Source organism: Octopus sinensis, linkage group LG1 (assembly GCF_006345805.1).
Source record: "Octopus sinensis linkage group LG1, ASM634580v1, whole genome shotgun sequence".
In the NCBI taxonomy this organism is placed as follows: domain Eukaryota; kingdom Metazoa; phylum Mollusca; class Cephalopoda; order Octopoda; family Octopodidae; genus Octopus; species Octopus sinensis.
The window spans coordinates 211,435,954-211,463,533 of record NC_042997.1 but is presented as its reverse complement, the minus strand read 5'-3'; the positions used below and the strand labels follow the sequence as shown (position 1 = coordinate 211,463,533).

Below are 27,580 nucleotides of genomic sequence, written 5' to 3'. Positions count from 1 at the left end.
GCTAACAGGCATTTGAGGTAAGATGTACGAAATAGAGTTGTTAAGGGGTATTTCAGGTAAGGTGTACCAAATAGAGTCATTAAGAGGTATTTCAGGTAAGTTGTACCAAATAGAGTCATTAACAGGTATTTAAAGTAAGGTGTACAAAACAGAGTTGTTAAGAGGTATTTGATGTAAGATGTACTAAATAGAGTCATTAATAGGTATTTGAGGTAAGGTGTACCAAATAGAGTCGTTAACAGGTATTTGAGTTAAGGTGTTTCTCTGAGCACACCTCTGTATCATTCCCCTTTCCTTTATACAACTATAAATAAACAACTCTGCTTCACAGCCTGGCCATGAGTGAATGGATGAAACGGAAACATATTCAAATGGGTGTCTGCAGATGATTAAAATGCAAATTTCGTAAAATAACGTAAGATTAAATTTTAATTAGAGAGAGAGAGATCAAGGCCAGCAATTTCAAGGGAAGGGGTGAGTTGATTATATTGACCCCCAGTGTTCAACTGGTACTTATTTTATAGGCCCCGGAAAAGATGAAGAGCAAAATCAACCTTGGTGGAATTTGAACTCAGAACGTAAAGCCAGGGAGAATGCTGCTAACCATTTTGCCCAGCATGCTAATGGTTCTGCTAGCTTGCCACCTTTAGCCTGCATTCTATATTAAAAGGGTAAAGAACCCCTTTCAGCCATGAATGACCGTGGGATTGCACCTAGAAAGTTCTCCTCCAAGGCACAAGTCCAGGCAAGGTTTGTTTATGGAAGACCAGTAGTCACTCATCCATACCAGCCTCCTCTCTCCCCACCACCAATGTTATCCAAGGGAAAGGCAAAGGGGCCGATACAGCTTGGCACCATTGATGTGGAAACTCATTGCTACAGCTCACTGAACAAGGAGCATTGTGAAAGAAAGTGTCTTGTTCAAGAACATAACATACAACCCAGCCTGGAAATTGAACTCATTACCTCATGATTGTGAGCCCGATGCTTTAACCACTGAGCCATGCACCTTCATGTATTTTAATATTTAGCAATAATTATTTCTAAAGCAAAAAAAGATAGAAAATGACAACAACACTGTGTGAATGATAGAGAAATATTCTATTGAATAGTTTTATTCTTACAAAAGACCCTGGGGTTGCACCTAGAATTAGAGAATTTCCTGTATTTTCTTTGTCTTTCTTCTGTTAAATATATTCCTGTTCACATTATATGTGTTTTATGAATTCCAATTATATTCACTGATTAGAGAATGTAATCAAATAATTAGGATATGCCTGAAAGTCATGGAAAATAACACAAATACTGGGTCTTTGAATATTATCAACAGCAGAATTGTAAGATTCCTGTAAAACTTTTAATCCATGTTGTCCTTGCATCACTCTTCCCACAAGAACACTGCAATGGTATATTCTCTTTGTTCCGTGATGGTCAGGAGTAGAATAGGTATCACTTGCAGAATATCGGATGTCTCTGGCAAAATAAACACCTTCACCAAATGCTGTGGCTAAGAAGAGAAAATATATATATATATATATGTTAGTTAGTTAGTTAATTTTTTGGCTCAAAAAGCAAAAAGCAAGGCCATGTAGGGGGACATTGAGTTATGTACAGGGTAGTGTTCATGTAAAGAGTTCAGGCCACTTGTGGTCAAGGGAGACTTTGAACTGAACAGTCGTCGGTATCTTCACCAACTCGTCCGGCAGCTTATTCCACGGATCCGCAACCCGGACGGAGAAAGACCCTCTCCTTCGATTGAGATAAAATCGTCGCAGATAGATCTTTTCGGAATGATGCCGCAGCCAACGCTCCGGAGCAGGAGTGAAGAACAGCTCCTTCGAGAGGTTACACTTTCTGCTTATGATAGCAAATAAGAAAATGTATGTATGTTACTATGGTTGTCGTGTTGATAAATAAACAGGTTAACATTTTAATGTCCTAAATTTGTTGAACCAACTATTGGGCTCCTCCATTTTCTTATTTGCAATATAAATTAATGGTAAAATACCTCTTTATCTTCACCCATTTAATACAATAGGTAAGTTAATTGCAATGCAATTAAAAACACTTGTGTATTAATAATTGGGTGTTATTCCAACAGTATATAAGAGATAGGTATAATCCCTTAGTGGGTTGGGCCCAAAACCCCTAACTTTCTTGGAGTTATATATATATATATATGTTTATATGTGTGTGTGTGTGTGTGTATGTGTATACATGCATATATTTATATAATTAATATTAGAAGTAAAAATATAAAATAAACAGAATTGAAAGTCCTAAAACTCTGTAGCACACACACACACACAGGGGTTCATCAAGGATCAGTCCTTAGTCCCCTCCTTTTCATCATTGTCCTCCGGGCCATAACAGAACAATTCAAGACCGGCAGTCTCCGGGCACTACTATATGCTGATCCTCTTGTCCTCATAGCTGGTTCCATATCAGAGCTAGAAGAGAAATTCCAGGTGTGGAAGCAAAACCTGGATTCTAACTTAGCAATGGTTAAGGTCCTAGCAAGCAAGAAAACTGACAGGATCCTCCCCAACTCATGTAGGTGGCCCTATTCAATTGGTAGGAAAGGTGTAGGCAGGAACTCCATACTGTGCACCCAGGGTAAGTTATGGACAAACAAGAGGTGCAGCAGATTAATAGGAAGGTTAGCAGAGAAGATAGTTTTCATATGTGGAAGATGCACAGGGTCCTTAAAAACTTGAGAAATTGACTTTCTCAAATGCCTTGGTGGCTCATTAGAGGTAGTAGATAACTTCTGCTACCTAGGGGACCAAATTAATAGGGGGGGATGCATGAAGAGTGTGATAGCTAGAAGAAGAATAGGGCGGAGGAAATTCAGAGAGCTTTTACCTCTGTTGGCCCCAAAAGGTTTCTGTTTCTGAGTGAAAGGAAGATTGTATGATGTATGTATATGGACAGCAATTCTACATAGTAATGAGATGTGGGCCCTGAATGCGAGATGTGGGCATGCGAAGGTTGGAGAGGAATGAGGTTAGTATGCTCTGCTGGATGTGTTATGTAAGTGTACAGGTTCAACAGAGTGCCACTGTTCTGAGAGAGAAGTTAGGCATAAGAGGAATTGGCTGCTGGGTGCAAGACGGATGTCTTCAGATCTTGTTTTACACTTCAGGAAATTCTTACTGAAATCCTAGGACCTTCAAGCTGACAAGAATTTTAGGTAGTGGTCTAATGAGAACAATCCCTTGTGGTTGACCTTTCTTCTTTGTCCGTGTATTTGAAAACAATCCTTGTGGCCTTTCCTCTTTCCCTTTTTAAGAGAGGTTACAAGCCACTGACCCTGGCCAACCCTATGAACCAGCCATAACCAACATTCTCTAAGATACATATATATATACATATGTATATATATATATATATATATATATATATATATATATATATATATATAAGAAGTTTGTTTTCAAAGCGTTAAAATGTATTGTAGAACAAGTAGAAAGAATTTTTTATTCAACGCATAAATACTGAACAGTATGTATATATATATATATATATCATCATCCTCATCATCATCGTTTAACGTCCACTTTCCATGGTAGCATGGCTTGGACGGTTCAACTGGAGTCCGGGAAGCCCGAAGGCTGCACCAGGCCAGTCAGATCTGGCAGTGTTTCTACAGCTGGATGCCCTTCCTAACGCCAACCACTCCGAGAGTGTAGTGGGTGATTTTATGTGCCACCGACACAGGTGCCAGACGAGGCTGGCAATATATATATATATATATATATATATATATATATATATATATATATATATATATATATATATATATATATATATATATATATACATATATATATATATATATATATATACATATATATATGATAGATCGTTAGCTCCTACACAACTTTTTTTCTCTCCTTGTTTTTTTTCTGTGTATCTTTCTGTCGAAGAGCGTAGGCTCGAAACATAAAAGACTTGTTCTATTTCTATTCCTGAGCGCTATACTAATACATTTGTTTGTTTGTACTCCACCTCCCTTCGTCTTTTGTTTATTTTCGTAAACCTTCCCGTTATATATATATATATATAAAGGATAAAATCCTTTTAAGAACAAAACAATTTGCCAGCAGCCAGCCATGAGGATCGAACTCACACCCTTGTAATATCTGGTTGCGGTGCTCTTTTCAAACCAATAAGTTAGGCAGGAGTGCAAAACTGGGCGACAGGTAAACCATCTGCTCCTAAAGTATTTTTATTTAGACACCATCTCAAGGAAGGTTGCTAACCAAAGCTAAAGAGTATCATGCTACCTTAACACACAGTCTTGAATGACCATTGACTACGAGAGCAGTTCCTTTGCCCTTTAACGGGTCTTATTTTGGTCCCGCAGGGTGTCCAACAATCACCCTCCCAACTAAGCAATGCTCGGTGGCGTTAAGTCACCAACGACCGACCATGCAACAGGTTGTACTGGATTACATGGTACCAGTGGTGCACAAGAGCAACCTGATATGTAAATCTAGCAATCAACAACACCCCTTCTAATGCCTTTCTTGCAATTGTTGATTTACAAAGATTAAAGAGAAGCATTAATGCTAACCAATCCCCACAGTTTAGAAGGGTCTGAAAAGGGGATGGGAAGCCCCTTCCTCCCAATCCAGCAAGAAAAACAAGTAAAAGTGTTGGTTCCACAATAATAAAATACACCTGGTTTACTCTAGAGCAGAAGATATTAGGAAGGGGACCTGGCAGTAGAAACGATGCCAAACATGGAATGTGTGAGCAACATGACATCCTCTGTCCTCTCTGAGTGAGAAAGGATTCTAAACAGCAATCAATGTGGACAGTGACAGTCTGTCCAGCTCAGGACAATAGGAAGGGTGGGTAGATGATGATGATGATGATGATGTTGATTAGAATATACTTACCATTTTTACCACAATAGCTACGGTTGAATCCTGATTTATTTATTCCCTTAACAGCTCCTTCAGCAGTACCATGCCAAAGGCCATCAACTTCATTTGTAATCTTTGGATTTTCTACCTCAAACTTTCTTTTCAATGCTTGGTATCCCTGGTACAATGTTTTATTTTGAATTCTCTCAATCTGTAGAAAAGGAAAATACATTTATGAAAAAACAATCAGTTCACTTCTTTGACAAGGAAATAACGTTTGTGGTGAAAAAAACCCCCAACCCTATCTGCTTTTTTTTTTCTTTTTTATTTGATACCAATTTTGATTCGGCTGTAAATTTTGGTAAGGCATAATAGTTTAGCTGCAAAATGGTGTTGCACTTACAATTCAATGCAAGAAGTTAAAGCAGAGGTATTTTTGTTGAGCAAAGATTTCTTGTGAATATCCAAAAACACATAGAACCATCCCAAAATAGGTTCATACAATGAGATTTAAATCTTTCATACAAACAAAATGCCTCTTAACATTTTGTTTTAACAATAAACCATCAAATATTGTTTATAAACAGAAGTAAAAATACAAACTTTGATTATATGATAGGAAGGCAAATTCTGACGGAAAGTGGCCTGGATGTCGTCATATTCTGGTCCATTTGTGACTGGAACAATTTTAAATAATTCCTCGTCTCCCATTGGTGACCATGTATCAGGGACCAATTCTAGAGGCCAAACAGAAATCAAATATTTCAGAACAACAAAAATATTATGAACCTTTTTCCTGTTGAAAATTTTGAAAAAAACCCCCAAAAAACAAAAAAAAAAACAGGAATATTTTGACTAATTTTGGGGTTTAGACAAGGAATATGGAAATATTAAACAGAGCAGTAGTAGTGGGAGTATTGAAATAGTGGTGGTGGTGTCCTGGAAACACCTACCAAAGCTGACTTTAGAGCAGAATACAGTTGTTGGTTGTGCCAGATTGTATCCAAGCATCCGAGCCATGCCAGCATGGAAAACAAATGGTAAAAGAATATGCTGCTGCTGGTGACCTGTATATCATCATCATCATCGTCATTGAAAGTTTGTTTGCCATGTTGGCATGTCTTGGAGAGTTTGACAGGAGCTGATAAGGCCACACCAGCTCCCATTGTCTGCTCTGGCATGGTTTCCACAGCGGGAAGCCCTTCTTAATGCCAACCACTTTACAGAGTGTAGTTGGTGCTTTTGAAATGGCACCAGCACCAGTATCAACTCTGCTGTGGTGGATGGGTCTTCTGGAGTACAGCAAGCTGCCAGATATCTCGGTTCTTTCTTGTCTCCTTCATAAGGCTCAGTGTCTTGAGACTGAGCTCCAATACTTTGTCCCATATATTCCTGGGTGATGGATACTTCTTTATGCAACTGTCCTCACCCATTTGCATCACATCACCAAACCAGTACACTCTTCTCTCTTGCACGCTGCATCTAATTCCTCTTTGGTTTCTGAATTTTCTCCATCCTATTCTTATTCTAGCAATTACACTTTCCATGCATCCTCCCCCCACAGCTAATTAGATCCCCTAAGTAGCAGAAATTATCCACTGCCTCTGAAGAGCCTCCAGAGCATTTGAGAAAATCAGTTTCCTAAGTATCTCTAATTTTTATGGTTCCCACGCATCTTCCACAAACAAACACTACCTTCTCTGATAATCTTCCTTGTTACTCCACTGCACCTCTTGTGTGTCCATAGCTTGCACTGTGTACACTGCCTACACCTTTCCTATATACTGAGCAGGACCATTTACCTGATGGGAGAAGGATCCTCTTTGTTTACTTAAGTTAACCTTAAGGCCCTTTGCTAAGTTAACCTTAAATCACCCTTAGATTCCAGGTTTCTCTTCCACAACTAGAATTTATTTTCTAGTTGTTACAGAATCTGCCAGATATTTTAAGCATATCAGTAGTGACTCCTGATGGACCAGGGTGGGCTCTCCCTGTCTTCATATCCTTATGGGGGAAGATTCCCTTTCTTTAATTCATTCCCCACATTTAACAGCCTTTCATAGTAGTACTTCCACACGTCTTTCTTTTCGGAGTCATTGAGTGCCAGCATACCATTATCCACACATACAAACTTTTCTCTCACAACATCTTGATTCTCTCTGACACACTGTCTCGCAATCTGAAATACCTCAAGTCTCTGATCTTCATGCTGTAAGACAGGGGCAGCCCTCTTCCTTTCTGCTTCTGCCCTGGCTAGATAAACCTGTTGCTCATACGTACGTACATACATACACACACACATTCATGCATGCATACATATATCACCACCACACCACCACTCTCATCATTTAATGTTAGCTTTCCATTCTGTGTTGGACGGTTTGACTGGGGACTGGCAAACCAGATAGTGCAGCTGAGTTCACAGTTTTGGGATTCATAAAAGAATTTACATGTCCCCGATATCTCGTCTTAAAATTAACTGTACTTCCTATATAGATGTTCTTAGATTCACACTCATATACATTTTTCGTTAAACAGGAACCTTTTTAGGGCAACCTACACAGGAACGACAACTGCAGATTTTATTTATAGCTTTCAGCTTATTGTTTCTATTTCCTATTGCCATCTCAGTATTAATATTCCCTAAACTAGGTTCATTAGGGTCTATTTCCCATGGATTATTTTTAAGCTTATATTTGTTATTACCTGTAATAATAGAGCCCAAATTTGGTGTTGATGAATAAGATAATTTTAAAGTAGATCTGTTCAAAATAGGGGGATATTTATGATCCTTAGGAGAGTTATTTTTCAATAATGTTGGAAAAAAATTTGGGGACAGGTTTCTAATTTGAAGAGAGAAAAACGGGGTGAACCATAAGATTTCCCTTTTTCTAGAGGTACTTTTGTTAGTTTGTCTATATACCACTGCATTTTTTCTATAATTATAACTAAAGGGTCTGTGAGAACTTCTATATCTTTGGCGAGATTGTTCATCAATAGAATTCCTTAACGAGACATTGGTAATTGATTTCACCATATCCGCTGTATTTCTTCTATTTTCTCTATTCCAAATGTGGAGGATTCTAAGTCCATTACGTGTTCCTTGATGAAGGAACTGCTTATATGGAAGATGGACAGGAACGCTTTATCCACCCCGAGTAACATACTCCCCAAACAATCGTAGAATGAGTATTAGACTTTATCTCTGCTCTGGAACACTTTTAATATCTTTTAATTGATTATGTATATTGTCACATATTCTCCATGCCTCCATAACTCTCTTCCTTTCCGTTTCTAACACGGATGTACCAAGTTCAGGCACTCGCATACCATCTTATATTTTCCTTATAGATTCATGTACGTTTTTATACGTTCATATGTATTTATATGTATACTTTTATGCATGTGTGTATTTTTATGTAATTTTGTACACGCATATACATTTTTTACAGTTTTATGAGGTTTGCCTTAAGTACTCCGACGTTATAAAGGAAAACTGTTTACCGATTACCTGAATTTTGTGTCTTCTACCGATGCCTATATTCTTCATATAGTTCATATTCTGAGCACTACATGGTTGTTTTATATACAGAATTATTTCTAGTAGTAAGTGTTTGTGTCCCATTTTATGGCTAAGGTCAGTAGCTGTAGAAATATTTTTAGCTATGGAGGTATGGGTGTGTAGGTAGTCATGAGTGGAGAAACCAGCTGAATGTTAAATCATTTAGAAATAAGAGTTACAACTAAATATTAGGGGATTTCAAAATAAATCAAAGATTTAACAGTTATCTTTTAAGGTACTAAAGAGATATACAAGGGTATGTATTAACGACCATGGAGGGGGGTAAGTTTACATTTGATTTATGGAAGAATTTAAAAGTGCAGAAGAATTTACATTTACATATTATGAAGGCTTCGTTGTGTTTGTTGAGCAATTGTGGTGAGTTATGGGTTCAAATTTTGAGGGCTTCTTTTAAGCAGAGTCCACAAATGGAGTGCAGGTCCTGACATGGGATGTCAGAGTCTATTATAGCCCAGGAAAGTCTATATTGTATTTTTCTATTAATCAGATGCTGTATGGGACTGGTTTTTGATGTGGAATTGCTCTTTATATTTAAATGAGTTTCAATGTGCAGAATATCTTTGTTTAAAATTAGTGGTTGATCCAATATAGTAATTATTGGAGTTATCTAATATGTTGTGGACAGTGCATTGATATACCATGTTGAATGTTTTGCATTGGGCTTGCAGTGGGCATTCAGTCCCAGATCTGAAGCTGCAGTTATCTATTCTGTGATGGTTAGTTGGAGAGAGGGATGAAATAGTACTACTTCTAGCAGACAAGTTAAACACTTAGTTTGTATTAGGTGGTTCGTTCATGATATTGTTGTTATCATTGCTGTTATTTCTGTCAATATCACTGCCATCATTACCATTATTATTATTACTGACATTATAGCTATCATAGTTATTATTATTACTAGTAGTAGTAGTAGTAGTAGTAGTAGCATTGGTAGTGGTGGTGATGGTGTTAGTGTTATTATTGTAACTATTAGTAGTAGCGTTTATGGTAAGAGTGTTAGTAATAGTATTATTTTCGGTAATGGTAATATTGCCATTGGTGGTTGTCTTATTGCTGGTGTTATTATTAGTTATAGTAGAGGTATTAGTAGTTGTAGTGGTTATAATATAGTTAGTATTGTTAGTATCGGTATTCCTATTAGTATTAGCGTTGGTTTCAACTGTGCACCCATTTTCCTCCAAAGCAAGGATTATATTATCTATGTTTAAGCCATTCAAAGCGTTAGGGCCAGGCGCATTTCTTATATTATTGCGATCGGTGTTAGTGATCTCGTTGTGTAGGTCTAGGATAGGGTTTCATGCATTTAGATGGTAAGAGCTAAGTTTACGCTTGTTAGATGAGCTCATAATAGATTCGCTATTTGGTGTAGAGGAATAGGATAATTTTAAAGTGGATCTGTTAAAGATAGAATGATATCTGTGGTTACGTAGGAAATTAGAACCTACTATTTTAAAGAAAGCTCTAGCAAGGCCCGTAACATTTAAAGCGAATGGAGGTGTGTACCAGAGAATAGATCTCCCGCTACTTTTATTAGGCAAATTTGGGGAGGTGTAATATCTTGTGTATGTTAGAGGAGAGTTGGAGGGTTTCGTGTTAATATTCTTAGATCGAGTCTTATGTGTGTGGGTGCTAGGCAGGCGAGATTGTCTAAATATTGTGTGAGGGTTTGAGTATCCAATATGTGGGCATGCTCATCTAGAGTTAAATTTAGAGAGGTGTTCTTGAAGTCTAGCATTGGCTATAAATCTAATCTCCTTGGAGAAGCCCAGCTAGAGGTTGGTTGTAGTAAGAGGCGTAGTTATTTAAGATTTCCTCAGTGGCAAATAGATCAGATATTCTGATGGATATGCCTTTGATTATACTCTTGAAAGTAGATTTATGGTGGCTAGATTCTGTGTTGATGTACTTAAGGTATTGATTGGGTTTATGATATGGGAAGAGTTTAACTCTTTAGCATTTAAACCGGCCATATACGGCCAAAAGTATTCTGCCTGTTTTATGTTCAAAATGTCCAGATCTGGTCTCTCACACCAACCCTACAATATCGTTTTAAAAATTAACAGCTACCTCATCAAAATCTCAAAGCTACAAGATAATGCCTGATTAGTTCAAGGCAATGTGGATGAAAATTTTGGTAGAATAATGCGAACACTAAAGGGTTGTAAGAGTTTTCAAAAGAAATAGATAGGTTAAAGTTGGCGAAGAATTTAAGTAAGAGTTTTCTTTTTCTTTCTAATGCAGATTTTGGCCATCTCTACATAAACCACTTTTGATGTGGGTGAATTGTGTGTGGAGCTGTTGAAGGAGGTACAGCCTGACTAGATCCATTACCTGAGCAGAGTCGGATGAGCCCATGGTTATATCAAAGAAGTTGTTTCTATTAGTATTGAGGTTAGCACAGGACCAAAGCTTATTATCAAAGGATATGAAAGTCTGCCTGGTAGATAGAATTACATCAATTTCTAAGGAGATTATGTTGGTTAGGTTTTTAGCTAGAGTCAGGGCATCCTTAAGGAGGATTGGTGATATGGAGGTGTAGTAGTTGTTGATGTAAAATTGTAGGAATGAGGTGTTTTTGCTTTGACGCATATGGAACCAGATAATTACCTTGCCTGTGCCGGATCATAAGTTTATGTTTAGCATCTTTCTAATAGTAGGTTGGATTCTATCATATATATTTTTACTGATTCATCCTAAATCAGATTAGGTGTTTAGCATGTTCCCTGGGTCAAGGGTGTCCTTTAGGATCCTTGCCTGTTCCGCTATACATAATTTACAATGCTTGGTCCCCTTTATGCATGGGCTTGGATTTTCTAGGATTCTCCATGATATTGTGTATGGAATTCCACAGTCCATTAGCTGCCATACATGGCTCGCTAATGATGTGATGAATACCCTTTCCGGTATCCTGAAGGAGGATCTGTGGTTGGAGAGGTGTTGTTTGAAAATTAGTGGTAGAGCTGATGTATCTCCATGGTCAGGTGTTGACAGTGGTGTGTTTGTTGGTGTTGGCATCGCTGCCACCGCTGTTGTTGGAACTTGCACTGATGGTGCTGGGGCTGCTGGTGTAACCGGCACGAGGGCCAGTCAGGCAGTTCTGGGAGCCAGTAAGGCGATGCATAATTATAACTCTTCTCCCAAATAAGCTGCCCTTCTTATTTGAGGCTCTGATGAAACTACAAGGTGCCATTCAGCACTCGGCTAAGAGTCCATTGCATCTTATAGAAGAAACAGCTGTAAGTTCCTTTGTCATCTCATTTTCTAAATCATCATCATCATCATCATCATTTAGCATCTGCTTTCCATGCTGGCATGGATTGGACTGGTCGACTTGGAACTGGTAAGCTGGTGGGGGCTGCACCAGGTTCCATCTGATTTGACATGCTTTCTACAGTTCAAGGCCCTTCCCAGTACCAACCACTCCAAGAGTGTAATGGGTGCTTTCTATGTGCCACTGGCACGGGTGCCATTTGTGTGACACCAGCACAGGTGGTAGTTACGTGACACTGGCATAATATTTAATATAAGTAAACAGAAAGAATTTACCTGATGATGCAGTTGAACCATCTGTTAAAATTTCTTGGAAATATTCTTTAAATTTCTGTTAGAAAAAATAATTTCCTAATTAATTTCTCTTAATTACAATGCAATGTTTTAATTCATTGTTTCTATCACAAATATTGTTTTAAATTAATATTTCCATTTATTGTATCATAGAATAACTTCCTCTGAGGAAGAGGCTTTTGAATATTCTGTTGTTTGGGGAGGAATTTTTACTTACAGAATAAAAAGAAAAGAAATTTGCTTGTTTAAGTGACTGTAGAAAATTATTCATGGAATTGAAACTGGTATCAAGATTCCATGTTATGCCCAAACACCAGCTTAATAATGACAAACCGATTTTACTTAATTCCTCATTATTTTCAAAACTGATTAAAACAAAGGAAGAACATTTCTGTTGAAACAGACTGGCTTTGAGTAAATCCCAGTGAATTACTGGTATGTCAACAGTGCTTTACTTCAATGCTATATATACTGTCCTACAGAGTATATCTGCAGATGTGTACCCAACACTGTAGGTATAGATAAAAGGAGAAAGAAGAAAAGGAACGGGTCCAGCCAAACAATCTTTTTCTGTCCCCAACACATATTGTATACAGAAAGTGTTTATATGACACTCAGTTTATATACACTCGTCTTGCTTACACCCATCTATGCATAGACAATATATTTTATAGAGACATGATGTTTACATTACTATAAAAATATATATATATACCGATATTGTATATATATATATATATATATATATATATGACAAGACATTTACATTAGTCTGTACACACAGATATTGTACATCTATTACATAGATATGAGTGTCTATGGTTCTGTATGTGTGGTTAGCCCTGAAAGTCCCTGAAACGATATATCCTCAAGAAAAAACGAATTTGATATTCAAAATCTGCATCTCAATGAAGGGTCATCCATAAATAATAATATGAAAATATAATTTTCAATGAGAACTTAACTACAAATTTCTTTCTCTCTATTTGTTACCATGAATCTCTGTCTCTTATTTTTCTCTCTGCCTCTCTCTCTCTCTCCCTATATATATATACACACACACACACACACACATGTATTTTCTCTCACGCATTGCTTTCATACTGTTTAAAACAATGCCTTCTAAAGTTTACTTCCGTTGTATCACAGCTTCTATGCACAAACCCTGTTTTTTCATTGCTGTTCTGACCTCGTCTCTAGAATTCATATTTTTTACATCCAAATCATCTTTGAAGACTGCAGAATAAATGATAATCAGATGGAACAGTGTCTGACGAATATGGTTGGTGGGGCATCGTTTCCCATTCAAACTGCTCCAGCCTTTGGAATGTCATTCTTGCTGTATGTGGCTAAAACATTATCCTGATGGAAGAACACCTTTCGTCTTGAAACCAAAGATGGTCGTTGTTCTTCTAGTGCTGACTTAAACTGCTCAAGCTTCTCACTGTAGATCTCTTCATTATCGTTTGGTTTGGGTTTAAAAGTTCAAAGTGGACTAAACCTTTCATATCTCACCAAACTGATAACAGCACCTTATATGGGTGAAGACCTTTTTTCTCCTGGGGTGTCGGTCTTTCTCCTTTTCCTACCCACTGTCTTCAGTACTTGACATTTTTATAGAGAACCCATTTCTTGTCACCAGTCGCTATTCAGTCCAAAAAAGATTCATTCATGAAATGTGACAGCAAAGAAGAGCACACCTTCACTCTCAGTGCATGATTAGACTCAGAAAGTTTGTGAGGAAATCATTGACACAATTTGCTGTTTGCTGAGTTGTCTGATGGCATGCAGGTGTCGATGAATGGTTGAATGACCAAATCCAAGCTTCTCTGTTAGTTCCTTAACAGTTATGATGGGATTTTGTTCCACCAGGCTTTGCAGGACATCCTCATAGAGCTCTACAGATCTTCCAGAATGAGGGTTGTCTTCTAGGCTGTAGTTTCCGACTGAGAATTTGTGGAACCACCATTGACACTGGCTTACACTTATTGTCCGATCCCCATAGACTGCATTAATATTCCTCGCACATTCCATTGCGTTGCTTCCTTTATTGAACTCATTAAGCAAAATATGCCAAATATGATCCTTTGTAACTTCCATTGTAGCTTTGAAAAAATAACTGTTAAAATTGAACTGCACTCTTCAACACTTGCATTAAGAATAATTAAAAGGTAAAATTACTACCTGCTTTTATAGTAAGGTGATGCTGGTAGTTTATCCTATCCCCCTCCGACTTTCAGTTCATGCAACGGAAAAAAATCACATTATTTATGGAAAAGAAATGTGTCCGCATGGATGATGGCTCACTTGCATTTAATGAGGCTGCAAAGAGAGAGACTTGGAGACACCACTATGAAAGGTTGCCAAATGAAGAGAATGAATGGGAGAAAGAGAGCCTGCCAAATGTCAATCCAACAGAGGGACCAGCTATCTAAATCTACAGTACCTTGGTAGATAAAGCAATTAAGGGTATGAAGACAGGGAAAGTCCCTGGCCCATCAGAAATCACCGCAGGGATGCTTAAAATATCTGGTGGTGTTGACTATAGCCTAGTCACCTGTATAGTCAATCAGGTGATCCATGAAGGTGTCATACTCAATGACTGGTGTAGCAGCACCATAGTCAGCTGCTACAAAGGTAAAGGTGATGCTTTAAATACGAATAATTACAGAGGTATCAAGTTGTTGGATCAGGTGATGAAAGTCATGGAGAGGGTCATAGCCTAACTAATCAGGGAGAGAGTCAGTTTAGACAAGACACAGTTTGGGTTTGTGCCGGGGAAAAGCACCACTGATGCTATATTTCTTGTAAGACAGCTGCAGGAGAAATACCTAGCCAAAGATAAACCTCTGTACCTGACTTTCATTGACATGGAGAAAGCCTTCGACAGGGTCCCCTGATCACTTATCTAGTGGTCAATGTGGAAACTAGAGATAGATAAGTGGTTAGTGAGAGCTGTGCAAGCCATGTACAGGGATGCTGTCAGTAAGATAAGGGTCGGCAATGAGTATAGTGAAGAATTACGGGTAGAAGTAGAGGTTCACTAAGGATTGGTTTTCAGCCCCCTTTCATTGTCATCCAGACAATAAAAGAGGAATTCAAGAAAGGATGCCCCTGGGAGATCCTCTATGCTGATGACCTTGCTCTTATAGCTGAGTTACTATCCGAACTAGAGAAGTGTCAGGTGTGAAGCGAGGTCTAGAATCGAAGGGCCTTAGAGAGAATTTAGCAAAAATCAAGGTCTTAGTAAGTAGGAAGGCACACAAAACACAAATCATTTTAAGTAGATGACCCTGCTTGATCTGTAGAAAAGATATAGGTAGAAATTCCATAGGATGTATCAGGTGCAAGCTATGGACTCATAAGAGGTGCAGCAATGTCAGAGGAAGGCTAACTGGGAAGATAGTTTTTGTGTGTGGCAGATGCACTGGGGCAATAAACACTGAAAATATGTAGAGAATAACATCTGTCACATGCCAGGGGGAAAAACTACAAGTAGTTAATAGCTTCTGTTACCTAGGTGACCAAGTCAGCATTGGGGGTGGATGCACTGAGAGCTTAACTGCTAGAATAAGAACAGCCTGGGCAAAGTGCAGAGAGCTCCTACCTCTGCTGGTAACAAAGGGCCTCTCACTCAGACTGAAATGTAGACTGTATGACGCATGTGTATGAACAGCCATGCTACATGGCAGTGAAACATGACTGTGACAGCTGAGGACATGTGTAAGCTGGCCACGAATGAAGCTAGTATGCTCCACTGGATGTGTAATGTCAGTGTGGATACACAACAGAGTATAAGCACCCTGAGAGAAAAGTTAGACATAAGAAGCATCAGATGTGGTGTGCAAGAGAGATGACTGCGCTGGTATGATCATGTGTTGTGAATGGATGAGGACAGCTGTGTGAAAAAGTGTCACACCCTAACAATGGAGGGAACCTGTGGAAGAGGTAGACCCAGGAAGACCAGGAATGAGGTGGTGAAGAACGACCTTGAAATTTTGGAACTCACGGAGGTGATGACAAGCAACCAAGACCTTTGGAGATATGCTGTACTTGAGAAGACCTGGCAAGCCAAGTGAGACCATAGCCTATGCCAGTGTAATATAATCAGCCCATTTAAGAGTACCCATCAATCATTGGGTAATAAACTGCACTTGAGGAGACCCGTTGAGGAGCTGCTGGTTTGACAGTCCTCAGTGGAACCGTCCAACCCATGCCAGCATGGAAAGCAGACATTAAACGATGGTGGTGGTGGTGGTGATGATGATGATGATGATGATGATGATGATGATGATGATATTCCACCCATCTCTGCTATTGATGCTCAAACACAGAGTAGGGTTTGCTGACCCCTGCTACTTTGTTGAACACTCGACCGTATCAGATTTTATATTTTGGAGATTTCCACACTCCGACAGGAGGTTGAGTTCCACTCAGTTACATTGATGTTATTGGAAAAGACACAGAACAAGAAACAGAGTGAAGTGGGGGGAAGACAGAGATTATTGGTGTGGCATTATTTAAATGTGTCATGATTGTGGCAGCTTGGAAGATGAGGAGGAAAAGAGTGAAAGGAAGACAGACATCACTGTCTTCAAATCTGCTGAATCAGAACTGACTCAGGGTTAAATAAGAACAATAAAATCAGCAGCCAAACTGCAAAGAAGTCCTTCAGTGTTACCAATTCTTGTAGAGTTGGTTTTGGATACAACAACAACAACAACAAACAAAACATTCTTAGCTTCAAATGTTACAATGGAATATTTCAGAAGCAAGAATTTGGTGATGGGAAATGGTATAATGAAAGGATAAAGCACAACAAGATATAATGAACAGCATTAAAGGTAGCATGAAGAAAGGTACCCAGGACATGCTGTGAAGTGGTTGGCACTAGGAATGGCATCCAGCCATAGAAACCATGCCAAAGCAGACACTGGGGTTCAATAAACCCTTGTGGCTCATTGGAGCCAGTCAAAATGTTGCACCCATTACAAAATGGAACAAGGGCTGTAAATGATTATGAGGATCATTTCTATTTCTTTTCTTTCAAACTTTAGGTCTCACCAAGGAAATGTCTAGAGACCGAGACCTATGGAAGTATGCTGTGCGTGAGAAGACCCGGCAAGACTAGTGAGACCATAACCCGTGGCCTCTACCTGGTATGTAGCCAGTCGACTTATACATACATTTCCTTCTTGGGACACAAAACTCCACTTGTGAAGACCCGTTGAGGCAAGTGAAAATCAAAATCAAAATCAAAATCAAACCAAATCAAATCAGAAAGCAGAACCAAAATCGAAGTCGATCAACATCAATGGAAATTGCAGCTGTGATACCAGTGCCGGTGACTAGTAAGTGAACCATCATATCGTGGCCGTTGCCAGCGCCGCCCCAACTGGCTCCCGTGCCGGTGGCACGTAAAAAACACCATCCGATCGTGGCCGTTGCCAGCTTCGCCTGGCCCCCGTGCCGGTGGCACATAAAAAGCACCATCCGTCCGTGGCCGTTTGCCAGCTCCGGCTGGCACCTGTGCAGGTGGCATGTAAAAAGCACTCACTACACTCACGGAGTGGTTGGCGTTAGGAAGGGCATCCAGCCGTAGAAACACTTCCAGATCAGACTGGGCCTGATGATGATGATGATTGTGGAATATCACTTTGGTAAATTCCAAGAAAATCAACATCAAACAACTAACAACAAAAACATCAACCAACCTTCAGAATTTCTGTGTCTTGAGGATAAACCACAAAGTAAACATCTTTGATCTGGCTTGAATTTTGATTTGAGTAGTTTTTCACGGCTTCATACATAATTCCAGGTAATTCTTCAATGGGGTACCTTAGTACCCCAGCTCCTAATATAGAAAATGCAAGGCTTTTTGCTCCCATTCTCCCCGCAGTGTATAGACAAATGGTTATTATTTGAGTCAAGTTTGCCAGAATCTAAAAAAAGTAATTGTCTAGTAAATGGTAATAGACATTTTATTAAATTATTTTCTTATAACAGGAAGAAACCATTTAGTTGTAATAAATATATTCTCCTCTCACAACTGTCATTCCTATCACTCTTTAGTCCTGCAAGGGACAAGGCAACCTCACTCATGTTGCTGCTACAATAAAACAGACCCAATCCACCATGTAAAATGGTTGTTGAATGAAGAGAGACAATGCAGACCCAAGAGGAGTCTTTAGTGTTGCGGAAGACATGACAACCTCTCTAGTGCTCGTGCCATGACAGAGAAAAACTCACCAATACAGAGAGTAAAACAGAGAAATATGTTTTAATATAGTCTTATTTATCAGTCACATAACTGTTGTTGGGCCATGAGGCTTTTTCCCTTCTATTTATATATAAAAGTGTCCTGTTCATCGATATCTTCTGCTTCCTTCCAATGATAACTTGGAAGAACAAATATTAAACAGGATGCTGACATTTGCTTTATGATTCTCACACAACATGCATAAGGTTCTCTTCAAACATTAACTGTTTCAATAAATCAATATCATATGATTGATACTTACTAAATGAGAAGAATTTTCATCCCAGGGAGGTAATGCCAGATGAAATACATTGTCACATTTGAGGTTATATCCTTTAGTGATGGCTATTTCAGACATAGAAATACCTTGAGGATATTTCTGATTACATTCGTTTTGTATCTCAGGACCAGCAGCATTGAGAATAGATTTGGAGATAGAACCATCATTAAGCTGGAGCTGTTTATTGCTGCTGTTAACAATGATATCAACCTACAAAAGTAATTAATGGTAAACAGCTAAGGAACATTCCGTGGAGAGAAGAGAGATACATTGTTGCAGTTGATATTGTTGTTAAGAAAGGCTCTACATAATGGCTGTAGTAAGTTTGAGGTTGTTAAAGTTAGCAAAAGATATACTCAAGATATCAGATGTGAAGGAAATAGAATGTTTGAGTTTGATTGAGAAAATGTTTTAATTAACTGTAATGATTCCTCATTTGGAAATGAAATAACAATTAAATATAAATAAGTTACATGAATCTATTTACTCACAGATGCATTAGAAATTGAATCAATCATTAGGTTTATTTTAATGCCAGCATTTTCTCTGGACGTCATAGGGGTTGCTTTCTGTTGTGGACCAGGAAGGGATGGGTTTAATGATGTGGTTTCTGAAAATAAACAAGTAAACATTCTTCTCTCTCTTAAAAGAACTACTTTATTCCATATAAATAATGATATTCCTTTCTGAAAATATGATTTAGCAAGAGAAGTCATGCTAACTTGTAGTCATTTCCCCCTGACCTTTTATATAGCGACAAGGCTATATAACATTATTTCCATCTGTTTCTTCTACCACATGGACTATAAATACATTGAAGAACACACTTGAAACTTTCAAAGTCTGAAAACAATGAAACTGGTTAGTAAAATGTGATCTTCCTCCTCCTTTTTTTCTTAAAACATTTATTAAAACAGGCTTCAGATGGTGTAGATTCCAGTAAGTTCGGAATTTGTTGTGAAAAAAATGTTTTTGAGGAAGTGGAGAGAGGAGTTTCAGAAAATTCACACCAGTCAAATTTGGTTCCTTTGGGCACGTAAAAAGCACCAACCGATCATGGCCATTGCCAGCCTCCTCTGGCCCCTGTGCCAGTGGTACGTAAAAAGCCCCCAGTACACTCACGGAGTGGTTGGCATTAGGAAGGGCATCCAGCTGTAGAATCACTACCAAATCAGACTGGAGCCTGGTACAGCCTCCTGGCTTCCCAGACACCAGCTGAACCTTCCAACCCATGCTAGCATGGAAAACAGACGTTAAAAGATGATGATGATGAGAACTTTTGGGAAAATGGTTATTTTTAGATGAAAATTTTCACAAATACCTTTAAGAGTCTGTATATTACGATAATGATGGAATTTAATATGAAAATAAAAATTGCTGACATAAATATTGATACATGTCAGATATTTGTTTTGAAAGATTTTTTTTTTACAACAAATTCCAATAGAATTGGAATTTATACCATCTGAAGCATCTTTATAGAAAATCTCATTAAATAAGTATGCTTTTCTTTAAATTATGACGAAAGAAATTCATTGGGACACACATGTGTATGTATGGTGCAGGTAATGCTCAGGCTAGTTGCTGTATATCATTGCACATGTGTGACCAGAAGTCCATAATAAAGATGTAGTCTTTGAAATTTTTATCAAGGATATCTATATATATATATATATATGTGTGTGTGTGTGTGTGTATGTATATATGGTGCATTTTAAAACCTTTCTTATAATTTGTCTTTCGTGTATATATCACTCATATGGCAGTGTTGTCTGCTTCACACAATTTACCTGCTTACCACATCACATGACTCAGGCTGATGGTCATGTGATAAGTAATTTCTAAGAGGGGAACCTGTTCAAGGAAAGAAACTTGGTTGTTCAGTTGAAGAAGGCTTCCAGAGCTAAATGGCCTCTCGTAAATACTTTAGAGTCAGGCAACGCTATAACTCTTGGTTCAACATTATTGGACATAAGAAAATAAAACACTTATTTCAAGAAATTTCTCTCTAAAGAATGATTAGTAGAAAATGTAAATCATCATCATCATTTAACATCCACTTTCCATGCTGGCATGGGTTGGACGGTTTGACTGAAACTGATAGGCTGGAGAGCTGCACCAGGTTTCAGTCAGATTTGACACAGTTTCTACAGCTGGATGCCTTTCCATATGCCAGCCACTCCAAGAGTGAAATGGGTGCTTTTTATGTGACACCAGCATCGTCTACGATTTCACTTGGTTTGATGGGTCTTCTCAAGCATGGTAAATTGCCAGGGGTCTCAGAAACTTATCACCTCTGTGTGGCCCAAAGTTTGTATGGTACTTTTTACGTAACACTGGCATCAGCCACAACTACAATTTCACTTGGCTCGATGGGTCTTCTTAAGCACAGAATATTGCCAAAGGTCATAGCCTCCATGAGGCCCAATGTTTGAGGATCATTCTTCACCACCTTGTCCCTTGTCTATCTTGGGTCTATCTCTTCCACATGTCCCCTCCACAGTGCAGTCTTCTCTCTTGCACACCACATCTGATACCTCTTGTGCACCATTTTTCTCTCCAGATGCTTACATTCTGCCATACATGCACACTGACATTGCACATCCAGTGAAGCAGACTAGTTTCATTTCTTTCAAGCCTTTGCATGTCCTCTACAGCCACAACCCATGTTTCACTGTCGTATAGCATGGCTGCTTGCACACAGGTATCGTACAGTCTACCTTTCACTCTGAGGGAGAGGCTCTTCATTACCAACAAAGGTAAAAGCTCTCTGAACTTTGCCCAACCTAATCTTATTCTTGCACCTATGCTCTTGGAGCATCCACTTCCACTGCTAATTTGTTCACCTAGATAGCAGAAGCTGTCAACTACTTCTAGGTCCCCCTCACAGACATTTGATGGAGTTTATTTTCTGTACATTTCTAGTGCTTATTGTACCTATACATCTGCCACACACAACAACTATCTTCCCGGTTAACCTACCTTTTACATTGCTGCACCTCTTATGTGTCCATAGTTTGCACTGGGTTTATCTTTTGGAGTTTCTACCTACACCTTTTCTGCAGATCAAGCAGGGCCACCCACCTGAAGGAATTCGTGATTTGTCAACCTTCCTACTTACTAAAACTTTGTTTTTTTTTCTAGATCAACTCTAAGGCCCTTTGATTCTAGACCTTGCTTCCATGCCTGAAACTTCTTTAGTTCTGATAGTCAATCAGCTATTAGAGGAAAGTCATCAGCTTAGAGGAGCTCCCAGGGGCAGCCTATCTTGAATTCCTTGGTTACTGCTTGGAGGACTATGATGAATAAGAGGGGGCTGAGGTGAACCTCTACTTCTAGCCGGAATTTTTCACTGTACTTCTTGCCAACCCTCAACTTACTGACAGCACCCCTGTACATGGATTGAACAGCTCTCACCAACCTCTCATATGTGTCTCTAGCTTGCACTGGGTTTATCCTATGTCTATTTTTTCATTTCATGTAGACATGGAGAATTTATAGTCACAGTAAAATAGGAATAAGGAATAAGCATCTGGCGTTAATTGATTTCCCACCAGAAGCAAGAATTTAACTGTCAATTCCCAATAGTTTTAATGCCAAGGGTTGTAAAATACATTCTCTATTGGATCTTTTGATTGTGATAAAGACAAAGATGAATGTAGCTGTATCGCCATTACTTTTTCTTGGCCCCCATTCTGCCACTCTCAATTGTTGTAGGCTTTACGTATTTTCTCCCTAAGTTCATTCTGCTACAATAATAGCAGTAAGAAATGTAATTCTTTCATTCTCTAGTTACTCTTTACTCTTTTACTCTTTTACTTGTTTCAGTCATTTGACTGCGGCCATGATGGAGCACCGCCTTTAATCGAGCAACTCGACCCCAGGACTTATTCTTTTGTAAGCCCAGTACTTATTCTATCGGTCTCTTTTGCCAAACCGCTAAGTAACGGGGACATAAACACACCAGCATCGGTTGTCAAGCGATGTTGGGGGGACAAACACAGACTCACAAACACACACACACATATATATATATATATATATACGACAGGCTTCTTTCAGTTTCTGTCTACCAAATTCACTCACAAGGCTTTGGTCGGCCCGAGGCTATAGTAGAAGACACTTGCCCAAGGTGCCACGCAGTGGGACTGAACCCGGGACCATGTGGTTGGTAAGCAAGCTACTTACCACACAGCCACTCCTACGCCTATGTAGTTCTGATGAAAAATTTGCTAAAAAATTATAACGGAGCATCCTGTATGTTGAAAACTTATTATGGTCTTCTGTGACCGAGGAGAGCGGATTATTTCAAATTGATGTAATGCTTGCATTGGTCAATTAAATGGAGCCACTTGAAACAGCTGTAATGCACTAATACCTGGACATTCTTGTTACACACACACACACATATATGTGTGTGTGTGTGTGTGTATATATATGTCCGAAGTCAGGGCGCCATGATAGATCGTTAGATCCTACACGCATTTTGTTCTCTCCTTGTTTTTTTCTGTGTCCCTTTCTGTAGAAGAGTGTAGGCTCAAAACATAAAAGACTTTTTCTATTCCTGAGCGCTATACTAATACATTTGTTTGTTTGTGCTCCACCTGCCTTCGTCTTTTGTTTATTTTCGTAAACTTTCCCTTTATATATACATATAAGGTGATTATAATCACCTTATTTTAAATTGTATGGATAATACCATACTAAATTCTGGTGCCTTCAACTTAAGTACCATATTCATCTGAATCTAAATTTTTACTGAACTTATATATATAGGAATGGCTGTGTGGTAAGTAGCTTGCTAACCAACCACATGGTTCCGGGTTCAGTCCCACTGCGTGGCATCTTGGGCAAGTGTCTTCTGCTATAGCCCCGGGCCGACCAATGCCTTGTGAGTGGATTTGGTAGACGGAAACTGAAAGAAGCCTGTCGTATATATGTATATGTATGTATGTGTGTTTGTGTGTCTGTGTTTGTCCCCCTAGCATTGCTTGACAACCGATGCTGGTGTGTTTATGTCCCCGTCACTTAGCGGTTCGGCAAAAGAGACCGATAGAATAAGTACTGGGCTTACAAAGAATAAGTCCCGGGGTCGATTTGCTCGACTAAAGGCGGTGCTCCAGCATGGCCGCAGTCAAATGACTGAAACAAGTAAAAGAGTAAAAGAGAGATATATATATATGCTTTCAGTGCAAATGGTTTTGTTTTGATGCTGTATTTTACAATCCTGTAAATAATAATAATGGTATTTTTATATAAGCTTAACCCTTTTCACTACCAACCTGGCTGAAACCAGCTCTGGATCTGAGTACAAATGTCTTACTCTTTTACTTGTTTCAGTCATTTGACTGCGGCCATGCTGGAGCACTGCCTTTAGCCGATTAAATTGACCCCAGGACTTATTCTTTGTAAGCCAAGTACTTATTTTATCGGTCTCTTTTTGCCGAACCGCTAAGTTACGGGGACATATACACACCAGCATCGGTTGTCAAGCGATGTTGGGGGGACAAACACAGACACACACGCACATATACATACATATATACGACGGGCTTCTTTCAGTTTCCGTCTACCAAATCCACTCACAAGGCTTTGGTCAGCCTGAGGCTATAGTAGAAGACACGCAGTGAGAATGAACCCGGAACCATGTGGTTGGTAAGCAAGCTACTTACCACACAGCCACTCCTACGTCTTGTTTTCATAAGTTTTGAATTAAAATTTTTTACTAAAACTAAGTCACAATTTGTGATCCTAACACTAGCTTAATGATAACTAAATTATTTTACTAATTTCTTTGTTATATTTAAAGTAATCGAAAGAAACACCCAGCATCTCAAAATACAGTAATGAAAGGGTTAAAGCTTATGGCGATCACCGTGCGATGACTAAGGAAAATAGTCTAATAAAGGGGCATATAAGCCCTCGACTGAAAAAAGGAGGCTTTCTTATCTACATGGGACTCAAACCCACGTCCTTTTATTTTTTAAGTGACTAAGTGTATTACCTCTGTACCAGCGAACCAGCCTCCCTCTTTCTGACAAATTTAAGAACTATATATATTTATATATATATATATATGGACATGCATACAAATATATATATACTAGCAGAAAGACCACCCTCTGGGCGGTTTTCTGCTAGCCACTCAGTAACACTTCCCCATTTGATTCCCAATTCTAATAATTTTTATGATATTTTACGTCTAATTATTTCTTGGTGTAATAGTTCTCACTTGCTTAATAAATATTGCTTTCATTATACTGAAACGTGCTAAAAAGCATATTTTGCTTTAAAGTAGTGTCTCCTTGTAGACACAATTGTCAGTAATCATACTGTTTCTACTTCCCTCATATTTTTACATTAGGCTTCTTTCGAACTCTAGATAATGAAACATACAGCTGACCATGTGTCAGGAGATCTATTCCAATTTGTTCAAAAGTCTGTCCCTGTGCCTTGTTGCACGTCAAGGCAAAAGCTGGTTTCACGGGAAATTGTTTGCATGTAAATGGAAATTCCATTTCTTGAGATACATGTGGCATTCTTGGGATTAGCAGAGTTAACAACCTCAGCCTCAACAACATGATCATGTAAACTGACAATGATGTAGCACGGTGCCATTGCAGTGTCCGTTAGTAGCATCTAAATTTCTCAGAAGCATTACGCATCATTTTCTTTCCTTCAGTTTGAGAATGTGTGGTGGAAACCCTGATGGTGTAAGTTTGTTGATGAATGCAATTAGGTACAGAGTTTCATTATCAACTGAGCTTCTGTATATTTTTCACTCACCAGGGATCCTGGTCAACAGAAAATCATTCACAAATTGTGCTGATTCATTTGGTGGAGTAACAACGGTTCTATTTCCCAGCCACACAGGGTTTGTGAAGTTATTTTTGAGGTCAGCATATACAAAATCACATAGATCTGAAAGAGTACCCCTTTCAAAGCAAGGGTCATTGGGTAGTTTGATTTTGAATTAAACCTAGGCTTTGTTCAACAGAAATGTTACCATTTCCTACATCAAGAAGGTAATTAGCAAACTCTCTTTGATTAGAATGACCTTCTGTAAGAAGTCTTAGATTGGTTGCCAACTCCACTACTTCCACATGATCGCAAAGAAAAGATCTCTTTAGTGTTGCATCAATAATTTGTGATCTAACACCATTATTTTGAAGTATAATATTCTTCTCTCAAGGTACCCTAACCAACCAATTGGTCGTGTGTAGTGGAAACAGAATCGTGTCTACGTCTCCGTGCATATTCAGGATATCTGTTTCGGTCGCTTTGCCCTGGTTTCATCCGATTCAGTTGCTCGTCTTTCTCTTGGCCGTTGTGCCTTTGCTGCTAAATTTTCTTTTTCAGTCACAGATCTATATATATAAAACTGTAGTTGTGTGAGTGTCTGTCCCCTTCGATTTAGATTCCTAACTACTACCACATTTTGCGGTGCAGTTTAACCAAATTCGGGTATCTTATAGTCGTGATTCATATCGAGCCCGTCTGGGTATTAGCGCGCGTCTACGATGAGTCTACGATTTTAAAAATAATTTAACATCATTTTTTATTCCATTTTAATGCATATTTTTTCGCGTGTCGATGGCGGCGGAGTTGGCGTCCACGGTCACGCCTGCACCTGTGTTGCCTCTCCCCCTTCTTCCCTCCCTCGTGAAGCTGTGGGGAAGGGAGTGTAAGGAAATCAACGTCGTAAAGCGTTGTCAAGGAGACCAGCGTTCTTTTAGAACAACGACTTCATGGCTTGAAGACACCAAAACAGAAATCGCTAAAAAAGCCCGAATTGGCATCTATAAGGGAAGTAACTCTCTAAAAATGCTTATATAGTTATTTCCCTTACAAATCCGAGCAACGCCGGGCGATACTGCTAGTTATATATAAATGAAAGCTTGTTAAAAATTAATCTTGTTTAGTGTGCTAGAAATAACAGCGATCACATAGTTATTATCGAAAAGCTTATAGCATTCCAAGTAGCCATACCAACAAAATCACTTCTTCATTAAGAAAAAAAAAATGTTATTGGTATATTAAAGAATTTTCATTTTATCAAAAATATTCATTTAACAAACTCCGGAAACTGATAATATTCTGGAAATTGTGTCCCGTATCGAAGTTGTTTTGCCTGTTATTAAATAATCATTAATGAAAATAAAGGCAAGCAAGAATGACTGTTGCAAAACAAAAACGTCAAATGTTTCCTGCAACAATTAATAATGTTTATTATTATTGAACGAGGCGATCTTTCGTTTGTAGTAAGCCAACGAATTATTGAACAAAATAAGTACCAGGCAAAAAGATGTGTGGTCAATTCGTTTGAATAAAAAAATTCAAGGCAGTGCCCTGGCATAGCCCGAGTCTAATGACTCGATCTACACTTCAGATGCACATGGATGCTGTCAGGTGAAACGAGTGAAAAGATAGAGACTGACATGAGGAATGCGGAATAGATGAGGGCCAGGGTGCAAAGAAGCGGTCAAGCAATAACAGGTTGAGAGAGATACCTGAAAACCTGGTATTTCCCGGTACTATTTAATAGAGTGGTCCAAGGTGCGTGTGCACGCACATCCGCGTTAGCTAGTCGTGACTAGTCGAGCCTACAACGACCACCTCTCCTAACAAATGTTCATACAAATTCGGTTGCAAGTTATTAGATAAACGTTTGGTACCCCCATCATAACTTAGAAAGGGTTTTTTAAACAAATAAATAATTTTGGGATCTTTTCCTTTAGATAGACGGAATTCAACCCAATTTCTAGTTAACTAAACAATTTGAAACTTCGTATACTGGTAGAATGTGTCAAAAGAAAACATTATTTTCACTTGGATTTTTTGATAAATTTGTAATTTGTAAGTGTAATTCTTCGAATTTTAACCAATGAATTGTCAGCATTTGAGCTCAAATCATTTGTTGCATCTAAAAACTCAGACAACATCCTGTACTGTTAATGTAAACAGCGCACACACCCACACATTCGAAGAATTAAACTACGTTAAACAAACGAATTGCAAAT

At 38.7% G+C, this 27,580-nt stretch overlaps 1 protein-coding gene across 1 annotated transcript; it reads right to left on the bottom strand.

Annotated features, from left to right (window-relative positions):
- Window positions 1-1,171: 1,171 nt before the first annotated feature.
- Window positions 1,172-27,249, bottom strand: LOC115232560 (protein mono-ADP-ribosyltransferase PARP14-like). The gene is made up of 8 exons (XM_029802518.2): window positions 27,071-27,249; window positions 19,052-19,170; window positions 18,543-18,770; window positions 17,736-17,963; window positions 12,004-12,058; window positions 5,478-5,611; window positions 4,908-5,085; window positions 1,172-1,507 (listed from the first exon to the last, which is right to left on the bottom strand). Exons 2-8 carry the CDS (start codon window positions 19,115-19,117, stop codon window positions 1,239-1,241), a joined length of 1,158 nt encoding a protein of 385 aa, XP_029658378.2. The 5' UTR covers window positions 19,118-19,170; window positions 27,071-27,249; the 3' UTR covers window positions 1,172-1,238.
- Between the last annotated feature and the right edge of the window lie 331 nt (window positions 27,250-27,580).

What these genes read in the sequence shown, in the direction of transcription:
- LOC115232560 (XM_029802518.2), bottom strand. Translation starts at nt 19,117, where the DNA reads ATGACGTCCAGAGAAAATGCTGGCATTAAAATAAACCTAATGATTGAT. An exon ending in ATGAAAATTCTTCTCATTTA is followed by an intron (nt 17,964 to 18,542) that starts GTAAGTATCAAT and finishes TACTTTTTTTAG; the next exon opens with ATTCTGGCAAACTTGACTCA. An exon ending in AAGACACAGAAATTCTGAAG is followed by an intron (nt 12,059 to 17,735) that starts GTTGGTTGATGT and finishes TTTTTCTAACAG; the next exon opens with AAATTTAAAGAATATTTCCA.